Source organism: Coregonus clupeaformis, chromosome 20, assembly GCF_020615455.1.
Source record: "Coregonus clupeaformis isolate EN_2021a chromosome 20, ASM2061545v1, whole genome shotgun sequence".
Classification (NCBI taxonomy): Eukaryota; Metazoa; Chordata; class Actinopteri; order Salmoniformes; family Salmonidae; genus Coregonus; species Coregonus clupeaformis.
In genome coordinates, this window is record NC_059211.1 from 10,514,268 (window position 1) to 10,529,134 (window position 14,867).

Sequence of the window (14,867 nt, forward strand, 5' to 3'; positions counted from 1 at the left end):
AAGAACCATTTTTTGGTTCCAGGTAGAACTCTTTTGGGTTCCATGTAGAACCCTTTCCCCAGAAGGTTCTACATGGAACCCAAAAGGGTTCTACCTAGAATCAAAAAGGGTTCTACCTGGAACCAAAAAGGCTTCTCGTATCAGGACAGCCGAAGAACCCTTTTGGAACCCTTTTTTCTAATAGTGTAGATATCTCTAACTAGGGATAGGAGAAACAGGACTTGTTATTCAATGTGATGGCTTCATACGTGTTCTCTTTTGCATGTTAGATGCACCTAAGATGGGGAGCTGAGTGTCAGTCATATGAGATGTCTATGAGAACTGCCACTGCACATCTGCCCGGGTCCAAACCCACACTGAAGGCAAAGATTCACTGGAAGACTGTTTCAGTGTACATGACAGAGGTTGGTAAAAGGTGAGACAAGCACACATTCAGTACACTGAAAATTATATTCAGTTTCCCAATCCTACTGTAATCAGAGACATGTATTAGCAGGTCGTGTGACTATTCACATTATACATAAATGCTATTGGTTCCTTAATGAAAAACGGTGAACTTCATTTTTATGCTGATGACACTGTGCTGTACTGACTCCTCTGTGAACCAGGCTATAGCCGATCTGCAGACTGCATGTAATGTCATACAAAAAGCACTTGTTGACATTAAACTGGTACTGAATTTAGAAAAAAGTTGTTTTCTAGAGAGCCCACAACATTGACTTCACTGATTTAACCCTTTGGACCCCAATATAATTCTAGAATGCTGCTGTAGATTACTGAGGATTTTCAAGATGAAGCTAATTTTCTCACAAATTTCAAACAAACAGACATAGCTCAAGAACAAAAAACAAATGACAATTACAATTTAACTTAGTTTTAATATGACACCACATTCATGTCAATAGGAATAACACTAATTGTTGTCTCCCATTGTGTAAAGACACTATCAAAAAACAATTAACACTCAACACAACTAAAAACTCTAGAGTTTTTAAATTGTTGTAAATTTCACCAAATTATTTCAAAACCCACACAAAGTAGGCTATTGGATTGGCAAAGATTCTTACTTCTGTTACAATGTAAAAATACAAACAACTATTCAGAGACTATTTCAAAATGTAGATAACCTTTCTCAATACAATTTAGAACAGACCAGGCCTGACACAAAATGTAGAAATAGTACTTTGACAACAATTTAGTGAATGCAACAAGTATCAGATAGAGAAAGATTCAGAGAGAAAAAAATCTAATATACCAAGTATTAGATAGAGACAGATACAGAGAGAAGATAAAAAACACAACTGTTCAGAGACTATTTTAAAACATCCACAATGTGCCTATAAGATTTGTAGGGCACATTAATGTGTCACACTGTCACTTGAGTGTTTGCATGTAGCCTACAACATGTCATGGAAGTTGTTGAAGCATGGCCCCATCCTACAAAGTGACACAGAACATGTAGACCACCCAAAGGAGGTTTCAACACATCTCCCACTCTTTGTTCTGCGTCCAATCCGGATGCACACAACACACCCTCTCTTGCGCCCTTCAAACTTCACCAAGGAGTGGCCTGCTTTCAAATTATGAGTTACAACTAGGTCCACACTCCCTGGTGCCACACTCTTAGCTCCCCGCTTCCTGCCACCGTAGCTATAGCATTTTGAATGCCTTCAGGGACACGCGCCTGCAGTTTCTGGGAAGGGGCCTTTGCAGGGCCAATGTAAGCATTGATAATAGCGATGTTGAGCATCCCCCAAAACACATACTTCCACCATTTCCTGAACTGGCCGAGACAGTCAACCCCACCTAAAAAAATAATATTAGGGGATGGATCAGCTTTAATATTGCAACTGGATTGTGGCTTCTAACATTGTAATTGTCTGCATCATTTCCAATCCCCCATATATGTTTTTTTGAATATATATATTATTTTAAATATATAAATATATATTATTTTCCCCTAACCCTACCACCCCTCCCCTAATTGGAGTAAACTGATGTACAACAACACTTAGGCTTCTACTTCCAGCTTATACATACTATATACAGTGCCTTCGGAAATTATTCAGACCCCTTGACTTTTTCCACATTTTGTTACTTTACAGCCTTATTCTAAAATTGATGAAATATTTATTTTTCTAAGCAATGTACACACAATACCCCATAACGACAAATATTTTTGCAAATGTATTACAAATACAAAACAGAAATACCTTATTTACATAAGTATTCAGACCCTTCGCTATGAGACTCGAAATTGAGCTCAGGTGCATCCTGTTTCCATTGATCATCCTTGAGATGTTTCTACAACCCAATGGTGGAGCTCTAGAATTCCTCTGTGGAGATAGGAGAACCTTCCAGAAGGACAACCATCTCTGCAGCACTCCACCAATGAGGCCTTTATGGTAGAGTGGCCAGACGGAAGCCATTCCTCAGTAAAAGGCACATGACAGCCTTCTTCGTTTGCCAAAAGGCACCTAAAGGACTCTCAGACCATGAGAAACAAGATTCTCTGGTCTGATGAAACCAAGATTGAACTCTTTGGCCTGAATGCCAAGCGTCACGTCTAGAGGAAACCTGGCACCATCCCTAAGGTGAAGAATGGTGGTGGGAGCATCATGCTGTAGGGATGTTTTTTAGCGACAGGGAGACTAGTCAGAATTGAGACAAAGATGAACGGAGCAAAGTACCGAGATCCTTGATGAAAACCTGCTCCATAGCGCTCAGGACCTCAGACTGGGGCGAAGGTTCACCTTCCAACAGGACAACGACCCTAAGCACACAGCCTAGACAACGCAGGGGTGGCTTCGGGACAAGTCTCAGCCAGAGCCCGGACTTTAACCCGATCAAACATCTCTGGAGAGACCTGAAAATAGCTGTGCAGCAACGCACCCCATCCAACCTGAGAGAGCTTGAGAGGATCTGCAAAGTGGAATGGGAGAAACTCCCCAAAAACAGATGTGCCAAGATAGTAGCGTCATTGCCAAGAAGACTCGCGGCTGTAACCGCTGCCAAAGGTGCTTCAACAAAGTACTCAGTAAAGGGTCTGAATACTTATGTAAATGTCAAATTTCCGATTTTTTTTTTTTATACATTTGCACAAATAAAAAATAAAAAACTGTTTTTGCTTTGTCATTATGGGGTATTGTGTGTAGATTGATGAGGGGGGATTTTTATTTTTTTAATCAATTTTAGAATAAGGCTATAATGTAAATTAATTGGAAAAAGTCAAGGGGTCTGAGTACTTTCCAAATGCACTGTACATTTTATGGACACAGTATATTTTACATTAGTTATCTTTTGTTTGTTTTTAGTCCTATCTTTCAGCAACCCTCAACCCCTCCCATCTATCTCAAAACACCATCATTTATTATTTCTATTTGCCATACAGTACCAGTCATAAGATTGTACACACCTACTAATTCCAGGGTTTTTCTTTATTTTTACTATTTTCTACATAGTGAAGACATCAAAACTATGAAATAACACAGTAACCAAAAAAGTGTTAAACACATCAAAATATATTTTATATTTGAGATTCTTCAAAGTAGCCAGCCTTTGCCTTGATGACCGCTTTGCACACTCTTGGCTTTCTCTCAACCAGCTTCATGAGGTAGTCACCTGGAATGGATTTCAATTAACAGGTGTGCCTTGTTAAAAGTTAATTTGTTAATGCATTTGAGCCAATCAGTTGTGTTGTGACAAGGTATGGGTGGTATACAGAAGATAGCCCTATTTGGTAAAATACCAAGTCCATATTATGGCAAGAACAGCTCAAATAAGCAAAGAGAAACAACAGTCCATCATTACTTTAAGACATGAAGGTCAGTCAATACGGAACATTTCAAGAACTTTGAAAGTTTCTTCAAGTACAGTCGTAAAAACCATCAAGCGCTATGATGAAACTGGCTCTCATGAGGACCGCCACAGGAAAGGAAGACCCAGAGTTACCTCTGCTGCAGAGGATAAGTTCATTAGAGTTAACTGTACGTCAGATTGCAGCCCAAATAAATGCTTCAGAGTTCAAGTAACAGACACATCTCAACATCAACTGTTCAGAGGAGACTGCGTGAATCAGGCCTTCATGATCGAATTGCTGCAAAGACACCACTACTAAAGGACACCAATAAGAAGAAGAGACTTGCTTGGGCCAAGAAACACAAGCAATGGACATTAGACCGGTGGAAATCTGTCCTTTGGTCTGATGAGTCCAAATTTGAGATTTTTGGTTCCAACCTCTCTGTCTTTGTGAGGTGCAGAGTAGGTGAACGGATGATCTCCGCATGTGTGGTTCCCACCATGAAGCATGGAGGAGGAGGTGTGATGGTGTGGGGGTGCTTTGCTGGTGACACTGTCTGTGATTGATTTAGAATTCAAGGCACACTTAACCAGCATGGCTACCACAACATTCTGCAGCGATACGTCATCCCATCTGGTTTGCACTTAGTGGGACTATGACCCAACACACCTCCAGGCTGGGAGCATGATAAAGTGCTGCATCAGATGACCTGGCCTCCACAATCACCCAACCTCAACCCAACTTAGATGGTTTGGGATGAGTTGAAAAACAGCCAACAAGTGCTCAGCGGCGCACAATTGGCCCAGCTTCGTCCGGGTTTGGCCGGTGTAGGCCATCATTGTAAATAGGAATTTGTTCTTAACTGACTTGCCTAGTTAAATAAAGGTAAAAATAAAATATAAAAATATGTTGGAACTCATTCAAGACTGTTGGAAAAGCATTCCAGGTAAAGCTGGTTGAGGGAATGCCAAGAGTGTGCAAAGCTGTCAAAGGCACAGGGTGGCTACTTTGAAGAATCTAAAATATAAAATACATTTAGATTTGTTTAACACTTTTTTGGTGACTACATGATTCCATGTGTTATTTCATAGTTTTGACGTCTTCACTATTATTCTACAATGTAGAAAATAGTACAAACAAAGAAAAACTCATGAATGAATAGGTGTGTCCAAACTTTTGACTGGTACTGTATATTTTTCAACTGTGTTGTGATGTTTCACTAAAGTTCGGAACCTTTCTATTCTCATAGTTTCTACAGGTTGTAAATGAAAGATAAACATTTTTGCTATTTTTGCTATTTTTTTTTTGCTATTATATTATTGATCGATTGACTATGACTTTCCAGATCACCCAGCAGTGCTATTTGCAGAGTTAATTGCAGGAAAACGTTGCAATTCTTCAGCCATTCCTTAACCTGCAGCCAAAAATAAGCTACATATGGACAGTAGAAAAACAAATGATCTAATGATTTGTATTGGTATTTGTATTTATTAGGGATCCCCATTAGCTGCTGCCAAACACATTAAGGCACTTACATTACATATAAAACAAAAGATAAAACAGTGCATCATATAACATTATGACAGCACTACATATCTACAATACAAAATGTACAATACCACCATACAACAATATTACAATGTACGTGTGTGTAGATTGCGTGTTCTAGCGCTTCTGTGCGTATGCGTGTGTCTGTACCTGTGTGTGTCTCTTCACTGTCCCCACTGTTCCATAAGGTGTATTTTTACCTGTTTTTTTTTCAATCTGATTCTACTGCTTCCATCAGTTACCTGATGTGGAATAGAGTTCCATGTAATCATGGCTCTATGTAGTACTGTGCGCCTCCCATAGTCTGTTCTGGACTTGGGGATTGTGAAGAGACCTCTGGTGGCATGTCTTGTGGGGTATGCATTGGTGTCCGAGCTGTGTGCTAGTAGTTTAAACAGACAGCTCTGTACATTCAGCTTGTCAACACTTCTTACAAAAACAAGTAGTGATGAAGTAAATCTCTCTTCTATTTTGAGCCATGAGAGATTGACATGCATATCACTAATGTTAGCTCCCCGTGTACTTTTAAGGGCCAGCCATGCTGCCCTGTTCTGAGCCAATTCTAATTTTCCGAGGTCCCTCTTTGTGGCACCTGACCACACGACTGAACAGTAGTCCAGGTCCAGTCACCTTAACTTGCTCAATTTCCACATTATTTATTACAACATTTAGTTTAGGGTTTAGTGAATGATTTGTCCCAAATACAATGCTTTAAGTTTTTTAAATATTTAGGTCTAACTTATTCCTTGCCACCCATTCTGAAACGAACTGCAGCTCTTTGTTATGTGTTGCAGTAATTTCAGTCGCTGTAGTAGCTGACGTGTATAGTGTTGAGTCATCTGCATACATAGACACACTGGCTTTCCTCAAAGATTGAATGTTGTTAGTAAAGATTGAAAAAAGGGGCTTAAACAGGTGCCCTGGGAAATTCCTGGTTCTACCTGGATTATGTTGGAACTTCGGTTTTCCTAGATATGGCTACTATATTGTGATCACTACATCCAATGTATCTGGATACTGCTTTCAAGCACATTTCTGCAGCATTAGTAAAGATGTGATCAATACATGTTGATGATTTCATTCCTGTGCTGTTTGTAACTACCCTGGTTGGTTGACTGATAACCTGAACCAGGTTGCAGGCACTGGATATAGTTTGAAGCTTTTTCTTGAATGGGTAGCTTGATGAAAGCCAGTCAATATTTAAAATCACCCAGAAAATATACCTCTCTGTTGATATCACATACATTATCATGCATTTCACACATATTATCCAGATACTGACTGTTAGCACTTGGTGGTCTACAGATGCTTCCCACAAGAATGGGCTTTAGGTGAGGCAGATGAACCTGTAGCCATATTACTTCAACAGTATTTAACATGAGATTCTATCTAAGCTTTACAGGAATGGATGTGGTTCTGAATATAAATAAAATAAAATAGTACTGGTCACATACATATGTGACCGACCGGTTTGATTCGGTCTTATGTAGCAAAATTTGAAATGGTGTTTTTTACATTGGATAAAAGTAGAAAATTATACAGTTGAAGTCGGAAGTTTACATACACCTTAGCCAAATACATTTAAACTCAGTTTTTCATAATTCCTGACATTTAATCCTAGTAAAAATTCCCTGTCTTATGTCAGTTAGGATCACCACTTTATTTAAGAATGTGAAATGTCAGAATAATAGTAGAGAGAATGATTTATTTCAGCTTTTATTTATTTCATAACATTCCCAGTGGGTCAGATGTTTACATACACTGAATTAGTATTTGGTAGCATTGCCTTTAAATTGGTTAACTTGGGTCAAACGTTTCGGGTAACCTTCATGCAGCAAAGCACCCCCACAGCATGATGCTGCCACCCCGTGCTTCACTGTTGGGATGGTGTTCTTCGGCTTGCAATCTCCCCCTTTTTCCTCCAAACATACCGACGGTCATTATGGGCAAATAGTTATATTTTTGTTTCATCAGACCAGAGGACATTTCTCCAAAAAGTATGATCTTGGTTCCCATGTGCAGTTGCAAACCGTAGTCTGGCTTTTTTATGGCGGTTTTGGAGCAGTGGCTTCTTCCTTGCTGAGCGGCCTTTTAGGTTATGTCGATATAGGACTCGTTTTACTGTGGATATACAGTGGGGAGAACAAGTATTTAATACACTGCCGATTTTGCAGGTTTTCCTACTTACAAAGCATGTAGAGGTCTGTAATTTTCAAAAATCCAGAAAATCACATTGTATGATTTTTAAGTAATTAATTTGCATTTTATTGCATGACAGAAGTATTTGATCACCTACCAACCAGTAAGAATTACGTCTCTCACAGACCTGTTAGTTTTTCTTTAAGAAGCCCTCCTGTTCTCCACTCATTACCTGTATTAACTGCACCTGTTTGAACTTGTTACCTGTATAAAAGACACCTATCCACACACTCAATCAAACGGACTCCAACCTCTCCTCAATGGCCAAGACCAGAGAGTTGTGTAAGGACATCAGGGATAAAATTGTAGACCTGCACAAGGCTGGGATGGGCTACAGGACAATAGGCAAGCAGCTTGGTGAGAATGCAACAACTGTTGGCGCAAATATTAGAAAATGGAAGAAGTTCAAGATGATGGTCAATCACCCTCGGTCTGGGGCTCCATGCAAGATCTCATCTCGTGGGGCATCAATGATCATGAGGAAGGTCAGGGATCAGCCCAGAACTACGCGGCAGGACCTGGTCAATGACCTGAAGAGAGCTGGGACCACAGTCTCAAAGAAAACCATTAGTAACACACTACGCCGTCATGCATTAAAATCCTGCAGCGCACGCAAGGTCCCCCTGCTCAAGCCAGCGCATGTCCAGGCCCGTCTGAAGTTTGCCAATGACCATCTGGATGATCCAGAGGAGGAATGGGAGAAGGTCATGTGGTCTGATGAGACAAAAATACAGCTTTTTGGTCTAAACTCCACTCGCCGTGTTTGGAGGAAGAAGAAGGATGAGTACAACCCCAAGAACACCATCCCAACCGTGAAGCATGGAGGTGGAAACATCATTCTTTGGGGATGCTTTTCTGCAAAGGGGACAGGACGACTGCACCGTATGGGGCCATGTATCGCGAGATCTTGGCCAACAACCTCCTTCTCTCAGTAAGAGCATTGAAGATGGGTCATGGCTGGGTCTTCCAGCATGACAACGACCCGAAACACACAGCCAGGGCAACTAAGGAGTGGCTCCATAAGAAGCATCTCAAGGTCCTGGAGTGGCCTAGCAAGTCTCCAGACCTGAACCCAATAGAAAATCTTTGGAGGGAGCTGAAAGTCCGTATTGCCCAGCGACAGCCCCGAAACCTGAAGGATCTGGAGAAGGTCTGTATGGAGGAGTGGGCCAAAATCCCTGCTGCAGTGTGTGCAAACCTGGCCAAGACCTACAAGCAACGTATGATCTCTGTAAATGCAAACACAGGTTTCTGTACCAAATATTAAGTTCTGCTTTTCTGATGTATCAAATACTTATGTCATGCCATAAAATGCAAATTAATTACTTAAAAATCATACAATGTGATTTAATGGATTTTTGTTTTAGATTCCGTCTCTCACAGTTGAAGTGTACCTATGATAAAAATTACAGACCTCTACATGCTTTGTAAGTAGGAAAACCTGCAAAATCGGCAGTTTATCAAATACTTGTTCTCCCCACTGTAGGTACTTTTGTATCTGTTCCCTCCAGCATCTTCACAAGGTCCTTTGCTGTTGTTCTGGGATTGATTTGCACTTTTCGCACCAAAGTACGTTAATCTCTAGGAGACAGAATGCGTCTCCTTCCTGAGCGGTGTGATGGCTGCGTGGTTCCATGGTCTTTATACTTGCGTACTATTGTTCGTACAGATGAACGTGGTACCTTCAGGCATTTGGAAATTGCTCCCAAGGATGAACCAGACTTGTGGAGGTCTACAATATTTTTCTGAGGTCTTGGCTGATTTCTTTTGATTTTCCCATTATGTCAAGCAAAGAGGCACTGAGTTTGAAGGTAGGCCTTGAAATACATCCACAGGTACACCTCCAATTGACTCAAATTATGTCAATTAGCCTATCAGACGCTTCTAAAGCCATGACATCATTTTCTGGAATTTTCCAAGCTGTTTAAAGGCACAGTCAACTTAGTGTATGTAAACTTCTGACCCACTGGAATTGTGATACAGTGAATTATAAGTGAAATAATCTGTCTGTAAACAATTGTTGGAAAAATTACTTGTGTCATGCACAAAGTAGATGTCCTAACCGACTTGCCAAAACTGTAGTTTTGTTAACAAGAAATTTGTGGAGTGGTTGAAAAACAAGTTTTAATGACTCCAACCTAAGTGTATGTAAACTTCTGTCTTCAACTGTATATAATCCACTGCAGTTGAGGAACAATGGGAAAGTATTTCTGTTTTGAAAGTTGATCAACTTGTAACCTCACTTTTGAGAAAATGGCCCTTGAATGTTTTGGTACACCTACTGGAGAGCTCTTATAATAATAATATAATAATATGCCATTTAGCAGACGCTTTTATCCAAAGCAACTTACAGTCACGCGTGCATACATTTTTTGTGTATGGGTGGTCCCGGGGATCGAACCCACTACCTTGGCGTTACAAGCGCCGTGCTCTACCAGCTGAGCTACAGAGGACCACAAAGCTCTTCTTTGTCTACACCCATTCATCATCGTTCACACACTCTTAAGCTTTAGCCCCACCCAGCTCTTTAAGGATTCACATGTGAGGCCATGTACTAAACAACCAAAGATTTCAAGACTAAAGGATGGTTTATACTATAGTTTGTTCGTAAATTCAATCTGGAGTGTCAGAGTGGACTATAGTTTGTTCGTAAATTCAATCTGGAGTGTCAGAGTGTGCTCAGAGTGCGCTCTAGGCATTTGTAAACTCAGAGCGTTGTCAGATTGTCCGTTCGTAAATTCAGAGCGTTTCAAATTTGTCAATTATTTCTGCGCGATGGCACACTAAGACAAGTGCTCAACATCATAGCCAGAGCGAATTTACCAGCTATGTCTATCGACAGCTGTCACAGTGACATCCATGAACATTCTATTGAAATGGTTCCTTGCATAGTGGAGTCTTTTGTTCAGACATGTATCTAGCTAGCTAGCTAAACAAGGAACCATAATCCCAACTCATAACATTACTACCCTATATGAATCTGCAGGTAACTAACCAACCAGGTTCAATGTTAGCTAGCTAGCTAACATTAGGCTATAAATAGCAATGCAAATGGCTCTGAGATACGAATAATATTACTACACAGATCATACACGTAACGTTAGCTAGCGAGCAAGCCAGCTAATGTTAGAAAGCAAGCTAACAGTACGCTTTAACTTGAAATGAAAATGACTTTCTGACAAAATTAGAAATGTGTAATATCTGAAAATGTAGCTAGCTAGACTATCTTACCCGTATACACGGATGGATGCTTCAAACTCTCTGTCATGGATGCCATGGTTGCCTTAGTTTGAAGATGTAATCCGGAGACAGGTGTTTTATAAAACAGCCTTGTGTATTCTCTTTTCGACTCGTCCTGTTATTTGCAATCAAACGCCAGAATTCTCTTAATCTCCTTAGCTATCATGCTCTACTTCCACTGTCCACGGTCCTCCAAAAAGTGGAGAGCAACACTTTTGCAGTTCTACTACGTGATATCTTTCAAAAAATCTGCATTAGAAAGGATTACCTACACATATTGACCCGCTCATGTTATAGACAGAAGCGTTCTACATGGCAGACCAATCCAAATTCATCTCTCGGCATGTCCAGCCCACTCATTATCTCAGCCAATCATGGCTAGCGGTAAGGTTCCTGTCTTTGTGGCTAAACCAACTAGACTCGTAATTTTACAATTGTATTCGTATTTACAGATGTCATACAAGTTTGTTGTTAAGGCACATGAAAGTTCACATGTTCCAGAAGGCATTTCTGCCCAAAAACGCATTTTGCTAAAAAAAAGTTTTTGTTCAAATGGCTCTCCTGTGAAGTAGTGATGCACGTCATACACCTAGTTTCCTGAAATGACTCACATATTTAGCAGATGTTATTGCGGGTGTAGGAAAATGCTTGTGTTCCTAGCTCCAATAGTGCAGTAGTGTCTAACAATTCACAACAATACACACAAATCTAAAAGTAAAATAATGTAAATAAGAAATATATAAATATTAGGACTAGCGGCATTGACTAAAATACAGTAGAATACAGTATATACATATGAAATTAGTAAAACAGTCTGTAAACATTATTAAAGTGACTAGTGTTCCATTTAAAGTGACCAGTGATTCCATGTCTATGTACATAGGGCAGCAGCCTCTAAGGTGCAGGGTTGAGTAACCGGGTGGTAGCCAGCTAGTGATGGCTATTCAACAGTCTGATGGCCTTGATATAGAAGCAGTTTTTCAGTGTCTCCAACACATATGGAATCATCTAGTAACCCAAAAGGACCAATGATGGGAGGTACATTTTAAATTCTGCTCAGGCTACAGTCACAAGTGAGTTGATGCACTCCCCAAAAAATATTTGGATCCACTTCAATTCAATTTTGGAAAGTAGTTACACAATAAATTGTTATTTTTTACATTAAATGATTATTACATACACTACCAGTCAAAAGGTTGGACACATCTACTCATTCAAGGGTTTTTCTTTATTTTTACATTGTTGAATAATAGTGAAGACATCAAAACTATGAAATAACACATATGGAATCATGTAGTAATCAAAGAAGTGTTAATGTAAAATATATTTTATATTTGAGATTCTTCAAAGTAGCCACCCTTTGCCTTGATGACAGCTTTGCAAACTCCTGGCATTCTCTCAACCAGCTTCATGAGGTAGTCATCGGTGTGCCTTGTTAAAAGTTAATTTGTGGAATTTATTTCCTTCTTAATGTGTTTGAGCCAATCAGTTGTGTTGTGACAAGGTAGGGGGGGTATATAGAAGATAGCCCTATTTGGTAAAAGACCAAGTCCATATTATGTCAAGAACAGCTCAAATAATTACTTTAAGACATGATGGTCAGTCAATCCGGAACATTTCAAGAACTTTGAAAGTTTCTTAAAGTGCAGTCGCAAAAACCATCAAGCGCTATGATGAAACTGGCTCTCATGAGGACCACCACAGGAATGGAAGACCCAGAGTTACCTCTGCTGCAGAGGATAAGTTCATTAGAGTTACCAGCCTCAGAAATTGCAGCCCAAATAAATGCTTCAAAGAGTTCAAGTAACAGACACATCTCAACATCAACTGTTCAGCGGAGACTGTGTGAATCAGGCCTTCATGGTCGAATTTCTGCAAAGAAACCACTACTAAAGGACACCAATAAGAAGAAGAGACTTGCTTGAGCCAAGAAATACAAGCAATGGACATTAGACCGGTGGAAATCTGTCCTTTGGTCCTATGAGTCCAAATTTGATATTTTTGGTTCCAACCGCTGTGTCTTTGTGAGACACTGTGTGGGTGAACAGATGATCTCTGCATGTGTATTTCCCACCGTAAAGCATGGAGGAGGAGGAGGTGTTATGGTGTTGGGGTGCTTTGCTGGTGACACTGTCTGTGGTAGCCATGCTGGTTAAGTGTGCCTTGAATTCTAAATAAATCACAGCCTTCTGCAGCAATACGCCATCCCATCTGGTTTGCGCTTAGTGGGACTATAATTTGTTTTTCAACAGGAAAATGACCCAAAACACACCTCCAGGCTATGTAAGGGCTTTTTGATGAAGATGACCTGGCCTCCAAAATCACCTGAACCTAATTGAGATGGTTTGGGATGAGTTGTACCGCAGAGTGAAGGAAAAGCAGCCAACAAGTGCTCAGCATATGTGGGAACTGCTTCAAGACTGTTGTAAAAGTATTCCAGGTGAAGCTGGTTGAGAGAATGTCAAGTGTGTGCAAAGCTGTCATCAAGGCAACAGGTGGCTACCTTGAAGAATCTAAAATCTAAAATCTATTTTGATTTGTTTAACACTTTATTGGTTAGTATATTATTCTATATGTGTTGTTTCATAGTTTTGATGTCTTCACTATTATTCTACAATGTAGAAAATAGTAAAAATAAAGAAAAACCCTTGAATGAGTAGGTGTGTCCAAACATTTGACTGGTACTGTATATTAAACAAATCTTGCATATCTTAATTTATTTCCACAATTAACTAATAATATGCATAATAATGTAGGCACTTCATACGAAGGATTGTTAACCAATAACTAGGACTGACATTGCAAAAAATATTTTTTTGGGCAATAAATTATTATTTTGGGAAACAATTATTGTTAATCATCCTATACTCTCCCTAACGTCATTACCCCTTAGCAACAGATGTGGGACACATACATACTCTCTCCACCCTTCACCCACAAACAACCACAAGCTTAGATGTTCCAGTTGTTCCATCCTAGAGCCCAACTCAAGAGAATACCAAAAAAAAAGAACAATCCTTTGAATATTAAAACATACAATCTACTTGCAGTGAAGCCGCTCAACATTTACATTACATTCAGTCATCTAACAGACTTCCATACAGTGCGACCCAAAGAAACAACCAGGGTCAACGCCCTGCTCAAGGGCACGTCGAAAGATCTCCCACAAGGTCAAAACGGGGACGCGAACCAGCGACCTATCAGCCACCGGCCCAAGCTCCCAACCGCCAGGCCACCAGCCCTCCAAGATCCCCCTCCACAGTTCCCTGAGAGCTGCCCCTCAACCATCCGAGACCCCCCCCAAAAAAAATAAATAAATATATAATATAATTACATTCCCCACCCCCAAGAACCCCCCCATGCACGAACCACCAAAACAAATTTACAAAAGAGAAAAAAGAGAAAGAGAAAGGAAAACTGATAACAACAATGCGAAAAACAAAAGACATCAAGGACAACACAAATCATAACAGCAAGGCCAACTGAATACATTTGAGTGCATTAATGGCACTATTTACAGTGGGGGGAAAAAGTATTTAGTTGCCACCAATTGTGCAAGTTCTCCCACTTAAAAAGATGAGAGAGGCCTGTAATTTTCATCATACGTACACGTCAACTATGACAGACAAAATGAGAAAGAAAAATCCAGAAAATCACATTGTAGGATTTTTAATGAATTTATTTGCAAATTATGGTGGAAAATAAGTATTTGGTCAATAACAAAAGTTTCTCAATACTTTTTTATATACCCTTTGTTGGCAATGACACAGGTCAAATGTTTTCTGTAAGTCTTCACAAGGTTTTCACACACTGTTGCTGGTATTTTGGCCCATTCCTCCATGCAGATCTCCTCTAGAGCAGTGATGTTTTGGGGCTGTCGCTGGGCAACACGGACTTTCAACTCCCTCCAAAGATTTTCTATGGGGGTTGAGATCTGGAGACTGGCTAGGCCACTCCAGGACCTTGAAATGCTTCTTACGAAGCCACTCCTTCGTTGCCCGGGCGGTGTGTTTGGGATCATTGTCATGCTGAAATACCCAGCCACGTTTAATCTTCAATGCCCTTGCTGATGGAAGGAGGT

The 14,867-nt window shown here is 40.1% G+C and overlaps 1 protein-coding gene across 2 annotated transcripts in view; it reads left to right on the plus strand.

Moving 5' to 3' along the window:
* vtg3 (vitellogenin 3, phosvitinless) overlaps positions 1 to 14,867 on the plus strand; it is a 37,470-nt gene that overhangs the window by 11,578 nt on the left and 11,025 nt on the right. For both annotated transcript variants that reach the window (XM_041839103.2, XM_045205312.1), the window contains exon 25: positions 270 to 415. In XM_041839103.2, the coding sequence (XP_041695037.2) occupies positions 270 to 415 (146 nt within the window). The remainder of the gene's footprint in view (positions 1 to 269; positions 416 to 14,867) is intronic.